The sequence below is a fragment of the Pagrus major genome, chromosome 6, assembly GCF_040436345.1.
Source record: "Pagrus major chromosome 6, Pma_NU_1.0".
Taxonomy (NCBI): Eukaryota; Metazoa; Chordata; class Actinopteri; order Spariformes; family Sparidae; genus Pagrus; species Pagrus major.
Window position 1 is genome coordinate 8,977,281 of NC_133220.1, and position 20,328 is coordinate 8,997,608.

The 20,328-nt window shown below is 40.3% G+C and overlaps 1 protein-coding gene across 1 annotated transcript in view; it reads left to right on the forward strand.

Annotated features, from left to right (window-relative positions):
- The window catches only part of igsf21a (immunoglobin superfamily, member 21a), a 188,659-nt gene that overhangs the window by 104,200 nt on the left and 64,131 nt on the right, over positions 1–20,328 (forward strand). Inside the window, exon 4 of the mRNA XM_073469140.1 lies at positions 9,109–9,227. Within this exon, the coding sequence (XP_073325241.1) occupies positions 9,109–9,227 (119 nt within the window). The remainder of the gene's footprint in view (positions 1–9,108; positions 9,228–20,328) is intronic.

Sequence of the window (20,328 nt, forward strand, 5' to 3'; positions counted from 1 at the left end):
TATCTGGACAATCCTACTATCCCTTTGGGAGAGTAGGCATCATCGCAATGGAATGGTGCACACACTTACATGCACACCGACACGGGAACATGAATGTACACACAGACTGAAAACATACCCCCCCCCCGTGATGCATGGACACCCACACACACACAGACAGACAGACATACGGAGAGAGCAAGTGAGAGAAAGTGTAACACGGCACATCGAGGGGGGGAAGAATTGCAAATGAAACAGTTGGATGCTACCTGCACTGACCTGTATCTGGATCTGTATCAGAATGCTTAGCCTGTGTTAGTCAACCAGAGAGAAACGTGGACTCCTGCCACAGTCGCACCATTCTTCCAGTCAAGAAAGAATTCCTTCTGACTGGTCACGGTCCCACTTTCATGGTGTAACACAGGCGCTCAACACTGCTAAGAAATGCAAAAGCCGAATTTTTACTCTCTATAATCTCCCATTTCCACCTGAGAATGGTAAATCTTCTGTACAAAGCCGTGGCAGTCTGACAAATCCACTTGTACGACCAAGAAATGAATACCTCAATATGCTGTATCTTTTATAAACTCACAGTATTTGGGAGAAAACTATATTTTTAGCTATTTCTTTTTCCCTCTTGTAGACTAGTTTTTTCTCACAGCAATATGATTACCCTGCCATAATAGAGTAACAATAATGGAGGTGATTTTTCCTCCTTACGTGCCAACTTTCAATTATGAGACAGATTCAGAAGTGACATTTATATTGACTTGATCTAAGATTGCAGTCTTGTCAGGCTTCGACAGCTAACAGTCGTACTCTTTCTGAGAATGGAAGCAGCTGGAACTTCCTCTGGATTCAAGTGCCGTTGCATTGATTAGTTCTTTCATGACAAATGACAGAGCACGTCTTCGATGGCACTTGAAGTTTGAAGGGCCTGTAGTATTCAAGCTCAGATCATGAGATAAAAAAATCCTGATATTAGTCATGATTATTATTATTTATGTGTTTTATCCTTTCCGTTGCTCCCTCACATGCATTCAGACAGAATCGGCCATTTTTTCCAATTTAAAATGACCTATAATTACATTTATTAGTGAGCATGCAGTAGAAAGTGTCTGATGTAGACACTGGAGACTGCGACTTGTATCCTGTCTTCAGCCAACAGTCAGCAGTATTTTTTAAACCACATCACATTTTTCCACAGTTAGTTTTTTAATGTCCACCTCTTCGTCCATCGTTAAACAAGAGACGGAAGATCAGAAACACATCTAATGAATCATTTTTGCAACATTCTGGTGGGTCATTTTGGAAAATTCTACTATTCACACTTAAAGCACTTATACGCGGTACGGCTAATGATGTTCTTAATCACCTATACAATGCTGAAAGATTACATAATAAAGTATTGATTCAAATTACAGATGAAGACTTTGTTGTTTGTTAGTCCGACACATTTAAGTCTCTTCGGTGATAATGTCCCATGAAAATAATTCCCTACATGCACAATCTGAGTTGTATTATCCGAGGAAGCGATTCCCGAGAAAGATACTTGATAGTTGAGTCTCATTCCCAGGTCCTCAAATTCCGGCTCTCTTTGTTGGTAACGACGTCATCGTGGCGTCTGTAAATTGTTTTTCAGATCAATAAACAGAAAATATTCAACCGTAATTTCTCCCATTTGTTTGGAAGATTCAAATTTAAGCGCACATGGACCAGCACCGACTTTTCCTAATGGAAGACCTGGTTGATATGTTGTACTTTTTTCGTGAGAATACGAAATGAAAATAGAGAGCTGAAGTCTGTTCCCTACCGGTTTCTCTAACGGGATTTCAGAAAGAAATATGCACACTGGCTAATGATAAGAGACACATAACTTCTTAATCCCATCTGAATTTATTAAACATTTAATGTCTGTTAAAGGATAAGATTGCAAGTCAAGAAAGTAAGTTCTGTGTGAAACCCCCTAGTAGACTACATCATCTCGCTCAGTATACAACACGAACACCAACAAGGTGAAAATAACAAGTCTGGCCATATTGACAGCAGCAGTTCTGCCAAGGGAGAGTCAGTCAGTTCTGTGAGCTGGCTAACATCGGCTCTACAAGGCTTCGGTTAACGGTTAAGACGACGTCATGTGCTGTTGGGTGTCCAGTCTATCTAATTTTGTATTTTCACAGTGTGATACTTCAACAGTTCTTTGATAAACTGCGACTTTCTTAATTTGAAAATAAATCATCTATTAAATTGAGACATATCATACTGTGTGAGTAATTCATGGTATAATTCAAACTGGATCATTGGCCATTAACCACATACCACGGTGGTCCACTGGTAGGGACATGTCCTACATGTCTATATATATATATATATATATATATATATACCACATTACAGCAACAGTCACACAGAGAAAGCAAATTGAATTTAATTGCCTCCTCCAAATTGCCCTGTTACTGGTCTGTATCACTGAAGGAGCCTGACCAGTAGGTGTTGAAAAAATAATTTCTTCCAGTCTTTATACTTCACGGGAGCCATGCTGGAGGACCTTTCGTTTTATATCCCCTCCACGCACAAACTAAATCTGATGGACAAGCCTTATTGCTGTACTGGCAATTTCAGGAGTTAACACAGCTCTGGAGGGCGTTTCAGTAATTGATAAAAAATTTCCTGTGGGAAGTCATGTTAAGAATGTCTATTTCAATTTTATTTTGACTTCAGTCGCAAATTAAAAATGCTCATTCTGATATCTTCCCTCTCAATCTCACACTAAGAGATGAATGGGTCCGCTGAGGCGTCCTACATGAAAAAGAAAGAGCGTTTACCCCCGTGGGTGTATTTTGATTTTGTCGAGCCAAAGGATGACAAAATATGGTTACAAATTGTTTTCAGTAAAAGTCAAACGACGCCTTATCGCTTTTGAAGTTTTTTAAGGGATCACCCTGCCAAATTTAGTCTGAGAATATACTGTAATAGGTATTCTTCGGGAGTGATGAGCACAGCTTAGGTGATGAATTCTAATTAAAACATAAATGTACTGCACCTTGAATGGGACTGGAATCAGCAGTAAGTCTTTTATTTGAGCTTTCTTTCTTCCAGTAATACCTCCATGCTTTCTACCTTTTTTTTTTAACCACTGAGCTCTCTTCTATGTATTCACATGGATTTAAATCCGTTCTTATGATAGCAAACAACAGAATTAAAGCTTTGTGGACAAGAACAGAGAGATGAGCTGCATCAGCAATTACTATAATGTAACCAGCCAGCACAAAGCCAATCACACCTCCCTTGGTGCTCAGAGAATCGCAGCATGATCCTCGTCATTCTTTTTCTCGCTCGTTCTTTAAGGAAACACGGGTGATTACACAGCTCTCTTTGCATCCTGTCCTCTGTGCAGTTTGTCTTTCCATCGTGTCTTACAGTAGCCAGTCCTGACTCATTCAACCGTAATGCTTGAGGCCAGAAAGAGTATCTGACAATGTGCTACTTAATTTGATGCAGCGATTGACTGGATGAGCTATCAGACGCCACTCTGTCAAGACTGCTCTTTTTCACTCTCCATCTCGGCAGTTGCATTTGCTTGCATTTGTAGGCAGGAGGAGTTCTGCAGGGAGGCCTACATAACAGGAAAGAGCTTTCAGATGCAACTCCTGGGGGACAATCGATCTCTCTTTGCGGTGTGCTGTTTTTGCTGCTCCTCCATGGGGGCCCATTGCTATCGATCTGCACCGTGTATGTGCTGTTTTTTCGGTGTAGAGAGGAGATTTTGTGGTGTGGTTAATGTGGTTAGCTGGAAATTGCTTGTTTATTCAATTACTTATTCACTTGGTTGTGTATTTACCATATCTAAAGTGTGCTGATACCAATTTTTGTCTCCAAGGCTGTGAAAAAGGGCTCGTTTTGTTTCTTTGTTATTTTTTTCTTTCCGTCTCGCATCTACCTTGGTATGTGTCACTGCTAATCAGCCTTTTACAGTGATTAATGAGTGCCGCAATTTCAACACAAAGCAAAGGACTAAAGGATTTGTAAAAATGTCTCAAAAGAAAAACTGAAGCATGAAAAAAATGCTAGAAGAGGGAGGTGTTGGGGACCCAGAAAGAAGTGGAACATACCGAGGGAGTCGTCTGGTAAAATGTGAACTGTGAGCAGGAAGCATGTTCTGCACAAAGGTATACTCCCATCATGCATTGTTACTGCGAATAAATCCAGTTCTAGTATACTTTGGTAGCCGCAGGACTCAAAACACTTATGCATAAATGTTTGCTTAACGGTTGGCTTATGTGCTCCCTCGTCTCCGATGTGAAATCACAGCAGCGCAGTCGATGCCATTCCTGATTTATAGGGGTAATCACGGCAATAATCATGAGGAAAAGCGTTTGAGGATTTTTTTTTCTTTTTTTTTTGCTTGCAGTTATTCCACTTAAATGGCGATTTCATTCCAATTAAGGTTTCAAACATTAGCTGACCCATTAATAGTAAATTGAGACAGCGTTTTAAAAAGAGCCTGAGCAATCTCAGAGTCACATTTTCCATTTTTGTGAACAGATTCTCAATGGACCAGCACCTCTGAAAGGCATGACATCAAAGATTAGAGGGGCTGCTGAAAAATTAATTCCACCAGTCTTAATATTTAACACAAGTCTCAGTGTTAGGAGTACAACCTTTTCTTGTTTTTCTTCGCCTAATTCTGATGGATGTGCCTTGCTGTCAAGACTTTAGAAGCAGGCGGGAGGCAGTCAGAAAGGCTGGGGAGGTGGTTTCTGTGGCCTCCTCACCCTTCTTCAGGCAATATTTCCATGCCTTGAATTATCGTATCTCCAGGCTCTTGAATGCAGCATTCAGGATGGAGGATAGCAGAACTATGGCTTTGTTTGTAAAAAACAAAGCAATGGGCTACATCAGCGTTTACTATAATGTAGCCAGCCAAGACAAAGCCAATTACCTCCCCCACCCGCCACCACAGAGAGATTCACTGTGCTATTCTCATCATTTTGCACTGTGGTGAATAAAAGACTTGCTTGCTTTATTCTTATCCCTCGAGGAAGTGCTGGCGGAGAAACCTCAATATATATCTGGAGGTGCTCACTCCTTTTTCATACAGGCCTACTTTTTTCGAACATTTGTTGATGATTAAACTTTACTTTTTTTGCTCCAAGTTCATACAGCGAAGCCTCGGCCAAACGTGATCATTTTTATTGATAATCCCAACTGTACCGAGTGAGGCAGCAGTGGGCAAATACTGATGTAACTCCTTGTCAGGTTTCATAAGAGCAAGTTTCGTTCAATATTTTATCATTTCAAAAGATTGCAGAGAAGCGAACACTCTTCTCTGAATACATGAAGATATAAAGGAAGCTCTTTGTCTCGTAAGGCTCAATTTGCCCTCAATGACGATTAAATTATCCGTGTATAAAGATATAAAGAAACCAACAGTAGAAGTGGAAAGCAGATGTATTGATTTAGATGACCCATAAGAAGCCTTGGAATAGAAATCAGCTGACTTTACTCCAATGTTGTTCTTAAACTTTTTCACTTGAGGTTAAAGTTTCCCGCTCAAGGGTAGTTCAAAGATAGTTGTTGAGCGAGGAGAGAAAACACACGTTTGACTGTTGTCCAAAAGAGTGATCTCCTCTCCTCTCCTCCACACACACACACACACACACACAAACAGCTGAACTCATTAAAGCCCGGCTGCTTTGAGCGACCTGCCGCTGCTCCGACAGAGGTCCCCATTTGAAACACCCGGGCGGCAAGGACAATTGTTCCTGTTTGGTGGGAATAAATCACAGGGGCTGGAAGTGACTGGTGGCGTCTCACTTTGATTATCACTGTTGACATATTAGCCAAGTGCAGAATACAGATTGTGCTCCCTAGCTCACTCAAAAATGGTCATCTGCCATCACGGACTGAATTAGTGTTGACTGCTGTTGCTCTGAGGAACTGGAAGTCAAAAACAGGAAAGAGAAGGAAAAAGTACAACTATCTAAAAAAATATGCATTAAGTTATGAATAAGTCCTAAAGTTTTGTTACATTTTAAACACAGTACTTAGGTTGCATGTACTGTATTAAAAGTTGTACTTCAGATTTGCTTAGTTTGAATATGTTGTATGTCAGCCATTTTGTACTGCCCTGACGAAGGCCTTAATGTCTGAAACGTGATTTGTGATTCAGCAGCCATGTGTATTTAAAGGCTTTTTAACTCATTACCCTCTTGAGTGCCTCAGACTTTTTCTATGATTCTGAAAGAACAAGCTGATGAGCACCTTAGGGACACCATTTTCCACAACCGAGCAGCACTCCTCGCATTCTGGGTTTTTTTTTTTTAATACTGTTTTTGATTTGCTATAAACTCAAAACAGTAAAGAAAAGTAAATCAACAGGCTAAAGTTTGAGACAGGAAAAAAAAAAGAATTCTCTCTTCTACTTATTTTACGTGTTTTTAGTGATTTCCGTTTTATTTGCTTGGTTGACCTTTTTAAGACTTTTTGGTGTTGTTTAATTTAATTATTTGAATTTATTTAATTTGCTGTTTAATTAAATTGTTTGATTTTTTTTTTCTTCATATTTTACCTTTTTTTCTTTACTCTGCTCAGTGGGTCGTACTCACATGCTCACTTTGTCGGAAAGTTTTCGCTTTCGGGCATTTTTTCATTGCTTGTTCTGACAGAAGTGACTTTTTCAGTCTCACTTTCTTCTCCCTGTTCTCTTTTTCAGTTCCTATAAAACCAGCAATGGTTTTTAGTCCTTTATCTGTGAAAGAGTAAGATGTACCTACATAGATCTGTAGGCGTCTTGGCCTGGTGATTCCTTTGTGTGATTGTTTCTCTTTTCAACTCAAACTAAACACACAAAAAAAACTGAGCATGCATTTCAAGCTGCTCAGCTTAGTTCACCCTGACAACGTTTGCCTTTGGGGGAGCTGATAGTGAAACTAAATAAATGAAAAAACAGATAAATAGTAGCACTGACAAGAAACCGTGTTAATAATGCACACAGTATGAGTTTTAAAGACGTTCACTTAAGATTTCCTTTCGACCCTGAAATACATTCACACTGAAAAGAATTAAAGAAGGAACAATTTATTCACTTTATTTTGTATTCTTCGATTTAAGCATGCAGACTATAGCAATGGAAAGGTATGGTACATTGATGCGGTGAATATAACTGTGGTGAATATTCAACTAGCTAATGGTGTCATCTCCATACCTATTCAGTCTGTGTGAGGTGAGTGATGCAGCTCACAAATGTCTGACACCTCGGCTGGTTAACAAGCAGGTTCTGAATCAAAGAGGTTTTGGTTTGAATTCAGTCTGCATCTTTTAAAGCGTACGTGAGAACAATACACTCAAGCTTTTTGTTTTTGTGTGTTTTCTCTGTCACAGTCACGGCACTAAATGTTTTAGTAAACATCGGTGAATCTTTAATGAATGTTATATTCTGAAGACTCCAGATTAAAGGCTTTATATTATCTTTAAATGTTTGATAAACAACGTTGTACTCTATGCTCTTAAAAAAAAAAAGTATTATATCTGACTGAATTCTGTTACTGAGGAACAAATGATGCCTTCATCAGTAACAAATGATACAAACAACTTTTTGCTCATCATAATGGACCTTGGGCAGTTTGACGCATACAACACAGCAGCCCATTATTTAATAATTATCATCGTTAAGAAATATGATAATAATGATGTGAAAAATAATGATGAGAATATAATGGATAAACCATTGATCATAATAACGAACTTCATTAATTTCACACATGTTCATTATTAATTCATCATCATTGTTTACTAGGAGCTTATGAGGAATATCAATAATTTACTAGTAAGCATCTTTAGACACAGAAGCAGTAAACTGCATTGTTAGCAAAAATATAAATGGACTGTCTTAATTAAAGGTTTCCATGTACCATACATTTGTGAAATATCTATATTACTCCATGAGATACAGTGTGTAGAGGAAGTTAGATAATGTACTTAACTTCAAAAATACTACATTGCTATGAAAGTCATGTCATGTCACATTAAGCAAAGCGTCTAGAAAGGCATAGAGAGCAGATAGTAATGAACGCCAGCATACAGAGTGCTTTGCCAACACAAAAATGTTGCTACGGATGAGCAGTCGCGACTATAAAGTTACCAGAGTTTCAAGGTGCAGCAGGTGATTCTGGAGAAAGATAATTGATTGAGTCTCAACGAGACTCAACAATCAACAATGAGCTTGTTGGTGTTCAGACCGACACCAACAAGCTCATTTAGTCTGACTACCAACCAAAAGTGATCGTATTTGACAATCTGGGAATGAGACTCAACAATCACAATGGTTAACACTAGCAGCCTGGCTACTTTACGAAAGGAAAGAATAAATTGTAAGAGTGCCAATTTGACCTCGAAATGATGATCTCAGTGCTATGAAAAAGCAGAGTTAAACACTTGGTTGTAGTAATAAGTAGGCAGGTTTTGTTATTTTCTGATATAGTAGAAAGAATGGCAGTGTCTCTGTGGTAAGGGGAATCACATACTGCATCAAGGGGGCAACAGACTTTGACACAACACCGCTGCGCTCTCCGTCGAGTGAATGCCCGTCTGTTTCCACAGTTGTTCAACCGTTAGCTGGGGATAGCGACAATCATAGTGAATGCGAGACTTATAGGGAACCAATCTATATGCAGATGGTGTCATTATATTCCCACCATCACACTGTGCAATCAGTATTTACTTCAGAATGATACGTTAAAGCAAAGAAGTCGTCCTTTTCCAGTAGAAGTCATAACTTTGTAGTTAAGGTTAAATAGAGGATTTTGAGCCAAAGATCGTCATTATCTTCTCTGAGTACCTTATCATTTTGTGTGGTTACAGCCCTTGACTATCAGAATAAACACATAATTTACCAATGTCATGTGAGAAAAATAGATCCACTCTACTCCATCGAGTGTTGGGAGTTAAGTGTCTGATTAACCTGAGTGCAGCTCTCATTCTCAACTCTCTGTGCTGTGCACGGCAAACTTCTTTTTTTAACTTCATATCAATAAACGCTGATGCTTATGTGCTAACCTTTGAACTTCACAGTCAAACATTTTCTTGTGCATTATTATCTCAATATGACTAAGACTTTTTCTATTACAGGCTCCCAGAGGTACGGATCTCAGACAACGGGCCTTACGAATGCCATGTGGGCATCTACGACCGGGCAACAAGGGAGAAGGTTGTCCTGGCTTCAGGGAATGTTTTTCTTACTGTTATGTGTGAGTACCATCACTACACTTACCTATATTTTAAAGCCAAAGAAACATCCTCTCAGTGTTTTTTTTGTTACAACAGGATTGCGGGGTGAGACATGGGTGCGTGGAGAGGGACTGTTCAAAGTCAGTGGGTTGCGCAGTGCGTCTTGATCCCTCAAACGTTCGGGGTTTCATGTTTTATGTGAGGTGCCCGAGGGGGAATGTTTTCAAGCTGATGGTGCTATAAGTTGGATATGTTGTTTTCCAGCAAGTAAGAAGGAACTTTGGGAGAAAAAAATCAGCAAGTTTATGTAATAATTCAAGTAGACAACTTCAATATTTAGCTAATTCTCCTATCTAAAATTGGAAAACAATTGATTTGTGTCATTATTACACAGTATGGCAATGTGAAAACAATGTGACAATGTAAAGGAGTCACTCGTGATGATGAGCCTACAGAGAATACTCACTGCAGCTTCCTTCCCTCGACTTTACACAGCTTGATTGTAAGTTTATGCTCATTGTTTAGCTGTATGACTGACAGTTTTGCTGTTTTTGGTTCATGCTCACAGCTGTCCTCCCTCATAGCGTGGTTTGTGTCTGCAGCCAACACCTGTTTTCAGTGAAAGAAAACTCTCAGAAAACTCACTGCACTACCTGCCCAGCACCAAATAGCTGACAGACACATTTAGTGACTAGCTGGTGAACATAGTGGAGCATTTGTTTGCTAAATATCCAGATATTTCCCTCAGGAGTTAGTCGGGCTGAGCAAGTACACCATTACCTGTATCTGCATCTGTCCAACCAACTGGATTATCTGTATTTGTATCCATACGTTGATCAGAAGTTGCCATATCTGTTATTTATTAAAAAACAGAACAGCCTCAGAATCTAACATCAGATCAGTGTTATTGTTCACAAGAGTAAGAAAACTATTTACAGAGCAAGTTTTCCATAAACCTGAATGAATAAACTTCAGTCCCAATGATGATTTTCCATAATTACGAGTACAGATTTTGCATAATGTTACACAGATGAACTCTGTAATAAAAAGTACATTATCTGTACTGGATACTTGTTTCAGCCCAGTACTCACTTAACTTAGGCGTTAGGTTAGAGGCGTTAGAAGGTAGTGTTGCTCTGTCACTGCTGGATGTGTTATAAGTGATGGTGGTCATGTCAGTGTTGCATTCACAACTTGTTTCCGCTTTCCCCAAGTGGTCACAAAATTGGCTGTATACATCGGACCTCATCAGCTGTCTTTTTGATTGTGAGAGGTTCTAGACCAGCAGCACATGTTGCCAGCATGCCAGAAATCCCCTGCACACTCTCATCATCTATGTTCTGTTTTGTAATCTCCTCCATTTGTGATATCAAAGTAAAGACTCCGGGAAAAAAAACACATTTTCAATTAATACAATTGTTCTAATGCTCAGCGATCGGTACGAATTTGAGGACGAATTTGAGGACACCCGTCAGCTCTCTCTGCTGCTTCTCGAGGTTATGTGTGAAAACATTTGAAAAACGACCCGCCACTTGGATGGATGTCGTCTCGGAGAAGAAAACAACGGCACTACAGGCAACAAGTGGATTAATCACCCTCGCCCAATGAATACCAAAGATATTTTATACAGAGGTGATTTTTCTGGGTGATACAGTACTTATTATTATTATTATTATTCATTTTCGTCTTGTGCACAGTTTCGCCCTGCTGTCGAGACTGTCTGTGTTGCACCAATAATTAATACACATACAGCCTTGAAATTTCGTGGACTGATAGGCCTTGGGCAACACAACAATTGATTACATTTTGGTGGTGAGCTTGATGCCACTTAGAAGAATATTGCTTCCTTCAACTATGAACCTGGCAGAAATAGACTTGATTTAAAATCCTCAGGGTGTGTTAGCAGGGTCGAGGAATCGAACCGACTGAAAACTTCAAGTTGATAAAATGTCGCTTTTGCAGTGTTGTAAGTGGTGAGAAGTGGTGAGCAGTAGGGGAGGTAAGGACGTTTCTTTGTGCTCTCTACTTTTTCAGGATTTACATTTTTAGACAAAACCAAGTGGCAACCTTGAGGGCTGAAAAATGAAGCCAACATGGAAGTTTAAAAGAAAAAAGCTGGAGAAATAACCATGTTACCAGCCTGGTTAGCTAATATCACTGCTCATTCTTTATATACCTTACTTGTTTAAATTATATTAAACGAGACATATTATGCTTTTTTGATTTATTTCCTTCATTGTGTTATATAGGTTCTCGTGCATGTAAAAGGTCTTGAAAGTTAAAAAGCCCAAAGTCTGCGCCAATGGGAGCTCCTCTCTCCCACAGATAACCCTGCTCCTGAAGTGCCTAAAATGCCTCCCAGTAGCCCCCCCCCCCCCCCCCCCCACCCCTTAATTCTGTGACTTCTTGACATAACAAAATGCACCATGTCACACATTTGCATAATTTATGTACATATTCACAGCAGAAGTGAAGCTAACTGGAAGCTGAAGATACGACAGAGCCGACCAGAGACATGGTGAGTGGTGCTGGGTCAGGCGTGTGAGCTGACCAATCAGAGCAGTCTGGGTATTCAGGAGGGGTTAGCAGAGCATCTGAGACGTACAAGAGAGGGAATACAGTTCTGCAGTACTGGACAGTATGCGAAAACTGATGCATTATTTTGAGCATTAAAGCAGAAAAAATCCAAAATAAAATCATGAACCTGAAAAAGAGCATAGCATGTCTCCTCCGAGGCTCAAAGTCATGAATCATTAAGTGCGTGGCAGCTAGCTGTTAGCTGTCTAGTCAGTTGTCAGCAACCGGGCTTCATTCAGTCCACCCACGTTCCACCTCTTTGCTTATTTTTGGATTAGGAGTTAATTGAAGTCAGGCACTGACAAAAATGGCGATGGCCAGAGTTCCCACACTGAGCTTCACAATGGCTCTTCACAGAGACTACACCCATGTTGTCCACAGACAAAACACTCATCTCTGCCGATCCGTCTATCGTGTGGATTTAACGCTGAGGCATCTTCGGATTCTCTGGTTTCTTCCACACATTATTGCCTCTGTCATACAGCCACTATTACCATTATTCGGTTAGCATGATATCTCTTTCAGTCACTAGAGGAGAATATGCGCCTGTAGCATATTCCTCAGTCTGTGCTGTAATTATTGTATTTAAGTCGCCCTAACGACAGCTGCTTCACTCCCCTCTGATGTATCAATTTCAGCAGCAAAGACATGCTGCTCTCCATGTGGTCCTATGGCTAATTAGCAATGGTGAAATTTTTCAGTGGAACACCAGAGAGAGACACCATTTGACAATATTACTACATTATCACATTTTGTGCCCCCAAGAACTGCCTTTGTTTTTTTCTTTCTTTCTTTTCTCTTTCAACTTTCCTGTTACCTAAGCCCTTGACCCTCTGTTCTGTTCTTTTTGCAATCCCATGCCTCTGTTTTTAGTGCTCCCCCAAACTAACGTCAGTGAGAGGACTTTATCAATGGGAGGGGATTTTACTCGGTTAACTGTTTCTTGTTTGAGCTCTGGGTGGGAAAAAGTGAATGATGCAGTCGTGGGATAGTTGGAGCGCCCCTAACTCAGCTGGGTCTTAAATCACCACTCCACAAGAGAGGAAGACGAATGGCCCCTGGCATTGTGGCTAATTGCCGTCTAAACTGAAACAGAATTATTCATAACCTATTAGTGTGTCAAGTTCAGTGGGAAGTAAAGAAAAAAGTAAAGAGGAGAGAGAAAGAAAATGAGAGGAAAAAAAAGTTAATTAATAGGAAGCAGTACACGGAGAGTATTTTAATTTTTTAAAGGGCTTCATAAATAAGAATTATCATTTTAATGAATCCCCTGCCAAGAAATTCAATCATCCAGTTTTTAAAAGGCTAAACCCTGAACTCTTGGTACCTCTGCTACTGTCCTTCACTCTCTGGAAAGTTTGAAAAGTCTTAGCTTTTCTTCTTGCACTGCAGAAGCATATGTAGACTTTATTGAGCCCAGAGGCCTGAAGGCTCTTTCACCCAAATGACTGTCACAGTCATTCAGTGATGAACAATTTAACTTCATCTATACCCAATGATGAATGTGATGAATTATTATAAATTACTGATTTCTGGAGCTATGCAAGCAAAGCCTCACGTACAATATTATTAACATTTAAATTAAAATGCGAAGGAGTATTCTCTTTTGTTTGTTTTAGTTTTTTTATGTACACTATATACCATATCCCCTGGACGATTGTGCAGCCAAGCTTTTATCTTGATAATGAGGAACATGCAGTACCAAGATGCACCCATAACTAGGGCACTATATTATGTACTGTGTTGGCTAAATTGTTTCCCTTAACCTGAGTGAGCTGCTATGGTGCTCTGTGCCTGTAAAAGTAATTATTGAGGCATTACTGCATGGTAATTTATGTTGAGGCACTCTGTTGTTATCAAAGTTCAAAATCAACATCTGAACTGAAAGGTTACGGATGAGAAGTTCAGTGTGAGAAATTGCTGAAAAAGGATGATGGACAGGAGCATTATTAGGATATTGAATTTACTGTCAGATCATCTTCAGTCTCAGTCTGCAGAGGATACATTCAACAAGATGTAAATACACCGCAGAGAGAGAATTGACAATGTAACAGAACTTGGCCTGTTGACCCGCTTCCTCTGTGTTCTGGTTTTAATTGAAGAGTGCTCGGCTGGATGACATCAAAGAACAAAACATTCTGCTCTTTGATGTCGAGACAAGACATTTTAATACGATTATCATGTGTGCAAAAAAAAAAATGCATAAGAAATCATAAAAGTGTGGGCAGTGGTTCATTAGGAAATACTTAGTACATCATATTCACAGCAATCACTAACCACCGCTGTTGGCTATGGGTCTGCCAACAAAGTAGGATTCAAGAGACTAGAATATTTCGCCCACGAGATGTGCTTTCACATTGTTTCAACTTGGAAATGTGTCTCAAAAATTGTGAAAGCCAGGTTTGTTCTATTCACTACCCTTAGGCCAGTGTTACACAGAGAAACTACACATGCAACGTCATGGTCAAGCTCATCCAAATGTATTTTTACATGCAAGATTTCAAACAGAATCAGTCTGCTCAGAGCAAAACTGGTGCATAGTAGAGGACTGCGAAAGGTTATTTGGCCTCAAGTTGCATGGATTTTTTCAATAATATAACCTCCTTTTCTTTGCCTCTGAAAAAATGATAAATTAGAATATCTGAAATATTTTTCAGGATTCAGAAGGGCCTCGAGTTTAGAAAAAGCTTTGCCAATAATAATAGCAGAATCTGATTTGTGTCCCCACATTAACTGCAGAACTTTGTTTTGACTGCAAGGTTCTTAAACTCGCTGATAGTCTTCAAATTTGACTAAAGTTTTGCAGCAATCAAAGCAATTTTATGCCGGTGCCAGTCATTCTGAAACACGCTGAGTGACTTCACCCACGCAAATTACGAAAACAATAAAGAGCTGAAATGAAAATCACTGGGAACTTTTTCGTTCTTTAATTGCACCTTTATAGTCATATTTGAATGAGCCAGCTGGCAGTTTTTATTAAGTTACAATAGATTCTGTAAATTGTGATTCAATACTTAGACCAAAAAACATAAGGGATGCAACATATGTGCCGCATCATGTGCTGACATCATAATGAACTGAAGCCACCAGCTGAATGTGACTCACCCGGACTGGCAGCTCCCAACACAGCCGGAGCAGGACAGAACTACTCAACCTCTGAGAAGACAGAGGCCAGTTTGACATAGAGAATACGGTACCAAGGTGGCTTTCTTGCCAAGTTTGGATCCCGGCAACTGACCGGGACTGAGTCAGCAAGGACTGCTTACCAAGCTAAAGGCAGCTACATTTAGCAGCAGCTGCTGGTATGTGTCTACCTAGAAACTCGATAAGTCACCTCTGTACTGTCACTGGCCCCTGCGTCGGCGTGCGCAGAGGTTGTGTTCGTCGAGAAGCTGCTGGTAATTCGTTAGCAGTTACTTTAGCAGCAAGTAAAGCTATCTGTACAGTTGCTTTAGGGCAGCAGAGGGAAAACCAGAAAATATTTTCTCCCTTAAATTTGACCCAGTTTCACCCAAATCAGAGAATAAAGTTATGAAGTTGTGTTTTTGTACAGTAATTGGTGACGTCCGGTCCCTAGCAACACACCTCTGGCAGTGTTCTTCTTTTTATACGTCCACGGCAGCGTCATAAAATAAACAAATAAATAATCAACACCCCCGAGTGCGGGATGAGTCATCAACATTTTTAATGAGTTTCCAGGAAGTTACAAACTCAAAAATACCATTTAAAAATACCTACAAAGCTGTTTTTTTGCCGCTGTTGGGATATGGATATGGATCAAGACACCTGTGATAAAAACGGCAATTTTAATTTATTAGCCACAATGGCAGAAATGTTCATATCAGGCCAATGGGATATTAATTTTAACATCTTAATCAGCTGATCCCGATGACATGCAGATATTATAGTGCGTCCCTCATTAGAATAAATACCTCATACTACCAGAGGTAACTCCAAACCCTGCATAACCAACTGCAGTATCACTTGGCAAAACTTAATATGCACACAGTGAAGCAACGTGACTCAGTGCAGCAGGTAACAAAAAAACTGCTCCGCCCCGCCTACGTGACGTGTCTCGTCCCAGCCCTGTGTACTTCAGCCATTAGGGGATAGACTTCTGTCCCATCACCAGTCACATAAAATAGATATTTCATTCTGCAAACAGTGACATATCCATCCCTGTAAAGCTAAGGTCATAATTTCCGGCTTTGCTGGGTGAAAGAAATCAATACCTCTCCTCCCAATGGTAGAGATAGGGTCATTATTTGTTATTACCCAAAGTCATTCCTATGCGACATTCCAAAGATTACAAGGAAAGGTTATTTGTCTCCGCAGACTGGAGTCTGACCTTGGGAAGCCAGCTCCCGGTTGATCTGTGCATAGTGTCCGAGGCGACTAAGGTTGTCGTGTTGTTGTCTGTATCAGATGACCGTTGGGTTGCGACTCCTGAAGAACGCCTTAATAGCCCTTTGTGTTTAAACATCACGTCACGTAATTCCAGAAATCCTTTCTTCTAACCTTTTGTAAAGCGTGCGGGTGTAATTTAAAGGATACCCTTCACGAGGCGGCGGGGTTGGTATTTATAACCCCTAGAAACTGAGATGAGCGCTAAGGTGTAGAGGGACTAATTACCTTCTCATCCCATAAAACTGGGATTCGCTTCAATAATGGATGCCCAACTTTAATTAAGCGCTGTGTATATTTAGGTGCCCGTTTATAAATGGGTGGGATTAATGGCGTACAAGCCAAGCCCAAAGACAGCAACGCCTGCAGACACAGCAGTTCGGTGTACTAGTAGGAAGAGTTTAGGGACTGTGTGTGACTGCGCGCCTGTGTGTCTGTGTGTGGAGAGGCCTTGTTTGTGCGGCGGGGTTTGATGGATTGCTGGGGAGCGGCTGTTCCCTTTCTGTCCTGTACTTGTTTTGGGAAGTGAAGAGAACGTCTTGGCCAGGATCGACACATAGCATGACTCAAACACAGTCGCCTGTTTCCCCGCTCTCAGCTCTCAGAGAGGATGCCAATTTTGTCAGACTCGTCGGTTGTAGTCTGAAGTGTTTGCCATGTCGTCTTGTAGCACGTCTCGGGTCACCATAGGGGGATTGTTCAAGAGTCCTTGATATGATTCTCCATTACACCCTCATTTATCTTCTGTCACCTTCGTGCTTATCACACTTAATGTCCCACAGTGTGCCATCAGCATCACAACCTGTTCAACTGATTGCGGGCAAAAATATTTCATGCGGAAGGGCAACAACACTTCTCTGTTTCATTTTGTGACAAATAGTGAATGAACTGTTCTCCGCAAGGAGTGAGGCTTTTTTTTTTTTCTATCTTGTTCGTAATTAACAGAACAGACCTTCCTCTGAGAGAATTCTATCCGGTCTTTAATAAATTGTGTGACCCCTTCCCACTCCTTCTCTGTACCACCATTCAGTTGTGACTAGGAGCGGTTTACAGCACCATAAAGAATGCTGGCTTGGAGCCCATTGAAGGAAAAAAAAAAAAAAAGAATGAAATGAATTCAAAGAGCAGATGAATTATTAAATGTCTGTCTTTGAGCTAAACCCTGGGGTGATAACTGAGGCAAAAATAAACAACCCATGGGCTTCCTCAAGGATTTCTCTACCCAACATTGAACTGGTAGTCTGTGCATCACTTAGTCTATGCTAAAGAATTTCTGTCTGATATTTTGTCTTCTGTCAGAGTTTTGCCAGAAAAAATGTCTGTTTTCCATTTACTTGATGTTACTCTTTTCCCCAAAACCCACAAGTCTGGGCTGTTTCATTAAGTCAGAAGCAGAATTTTAAATCTTCATCGGACAAACACTGACATCTATTGCTGCCACCTTGCTACAATTAGCTTCAACTGGGTTATGGGATAAACTTGCAATCATGTTTGCTGCCACACTGTATCTCATTTGAGGCTGCATTAAAAAACATGGCAGTTTTTACTCTCTAGCCCATTCAGTGCCTCATTCAGTTGACATTCACCAGGCACTCATCAGCGGGGCAGCCGATGCTCGCCAAGGCTGTAGCCTCATGAGTAAGCCTGTTTTCATACCCGGTGTTTTCACACAGCAAACAAAAAACAACCATCTGACGGTTGCATCATATCATCTGCTTATATTCTGTCCACTGAAAGGCTCCAGGAGGCACAGTTTTGGCCTTGGATAGTGTTTATCAGCGACAAACTGATTTCTCTGTATGCACCCTCACAAAAAAGTGCCTTGGTAACACCTCAGTGAATTATTATACATGATAAATTAAAGTATTATGTAAAGTAGCATCCACAAAAGTCCTACCAGACTTTGATGCATGGCTGCTGGTCCCAGAAAAGTTGCTGACTGCAGAACTTCCCAGAGGACAAGAGCAAACAACAGAACTGACACCATTATTGAGACAGACTTGAAGAGCGCAATGTTCCTTTCTGCTCGGAAACGGTTGCTTCCTCATCTGGACTGTTGACTGAAAACACAAAGCGCATGCATGCTCATCAATAAACATTAGAGAAACTATTTCAAGGAAGAAAAATAGGGATATGTTTTCCAAAGCCATGATATTACTTTTACTTTTTGACTTTTCAATCATTTCTACGTGATATTCACAGTTTCAGGTGCAAGTAACAAATTACTTTTATTCCCCTTACTGTAGAAATCATTTTTTTGAAAAGTAATTCCACTGCCTCAGTATTTTTTATCTCTTGTTGGTGCTACATTTAAATTTCCATCTGTTACAGAAGAACAGCAAAAACAAAACAAATCAAAAATAAATCTATTAATTGATTTATAAACAACCTAAGAAATGCCACCATGCCTCAATTCAAGTTAGCTATAATTCATATTTTCATATAAGAGTAAACTGTTCTATACTGCATGTGGCACCAGACCATTTTTTTTTAATTATATGCAATAACCTACTTTATGCCTTGTGTTTGTATAATTTAATTAGGCAACTGTAACATTGCAGTACAATGGCACAGTTAGGTACAGGTCTCACTTTAAACTTGGTATTTCACTGGATCGGTGTGGTTTTGCAGAACGTAGCAGTGCACAGCTTGGCGAGCTACGTGACCGTCTCAGCCTGGGCTCTTAGTGTACGTCATTTTTTAATAATTGCGTATTTGACCTCACATCTTCGTGCATGGAAAGTGATCATTTGCCTTGAAAAGCTGTTTGGGTGGTTTTATGAGAAGTTTTCTGCCAGAAGGCCTTCAGGAAGTCAGGCCATATACGGATGGACACAACACACCAGTCACAGTTAGATGCGGTTGAATGGATCCTACGTCTGACTATCATGTGGGTGACCAGAGATTCCAACCTGTCTGTGGTGTTTGTGGTGTTACAAAATACGTGTGATGCAGGACCTAAAGTGCCGTCCCCTGGCAAAGTAAGTTTTCAGGGAGTCCCAGTTCGGTACATTGGCCAGTACCAATACAAATAGGCCTATTTTCACTGTGGACAGAGACATTATGTACAATTTTTTCCACGAACAGTACTATGGTACATTCCTTATACCTGAACCTGAAGATATCATCCATTTCCATCATAACACCTTAGTACATTTTTGTAGGAGCAGGCTATTTCTGTACATACTGACTGATTTGCTTTTGCCTGCATGGCACCGTATACGTGTAGCAGTAAAGTGGCCGTGAAGAATCCCCATATATTCCACTCTGCACAGCGTGCCCAAAAACTCTCATCACAGGCTGTGACACAGTATCATGAAAGCTCTTTTGAAGATGTAGTCATGTGTATATATCATGACAAAGGATGAAATGCATCACTGCTAGCTTTGGTGTGACCTTGCGCAGGTCAGTGCCACATTTCAAACAATTCAAGCATATGGGGCACGTTATCTTTTTGTTTTAATAAAGGTGGATCATTTCTTTTTTAGTTTTCATTTTCTGCATTTAAACTCTAATAGTGGGCTTCCATTTTTGTGCAGCTTACAGACAAGTAGAACTCTATGCTAAGTATACTGTATTATGCATTTTTCCTCTCCTCACTACTCCCACTTAATGGCAACAGACCCTGCAGGCACATTAAAAGTTTGGCTTCTCATTTTAAATGTAGGCATGTCCTGAGCAGACCCTGCTGCTTCCACCACCATATGGCACCATTGTTATAGAGCACAAATTAGGGCTGTGCTTGGCTGCTGAAATGCACAAATACCATTTTGCTCAGTGTGACATCGAGGGATGTTTATTATACCCCGTAAAACACAGCATCTCCTGCCTGTCACACATAAATCATTTAGGAATGCCCCTCCCCAGATACATAATCCCAGTCTTAGCAGAGCCGCAACAGGGGAGGACACCATGCAAGGATCAGTCTGTGCTGTGCAATATTTCTCTTCTTTAATGTTGAAGTCAATGAGTCACATCAAACAATGGTCAAGTCAAGGTTGTTATATCCATAAACACAAAGTTGTCGGATTGTCAGTGACATGCAGACACTGTTTTTGACAAGAACAAACTTTCAGCAAATCAGCAATTTTTTTTTTTTTTCAAAGCGCCACACTTAAACACAGATGTATACATCTTCAA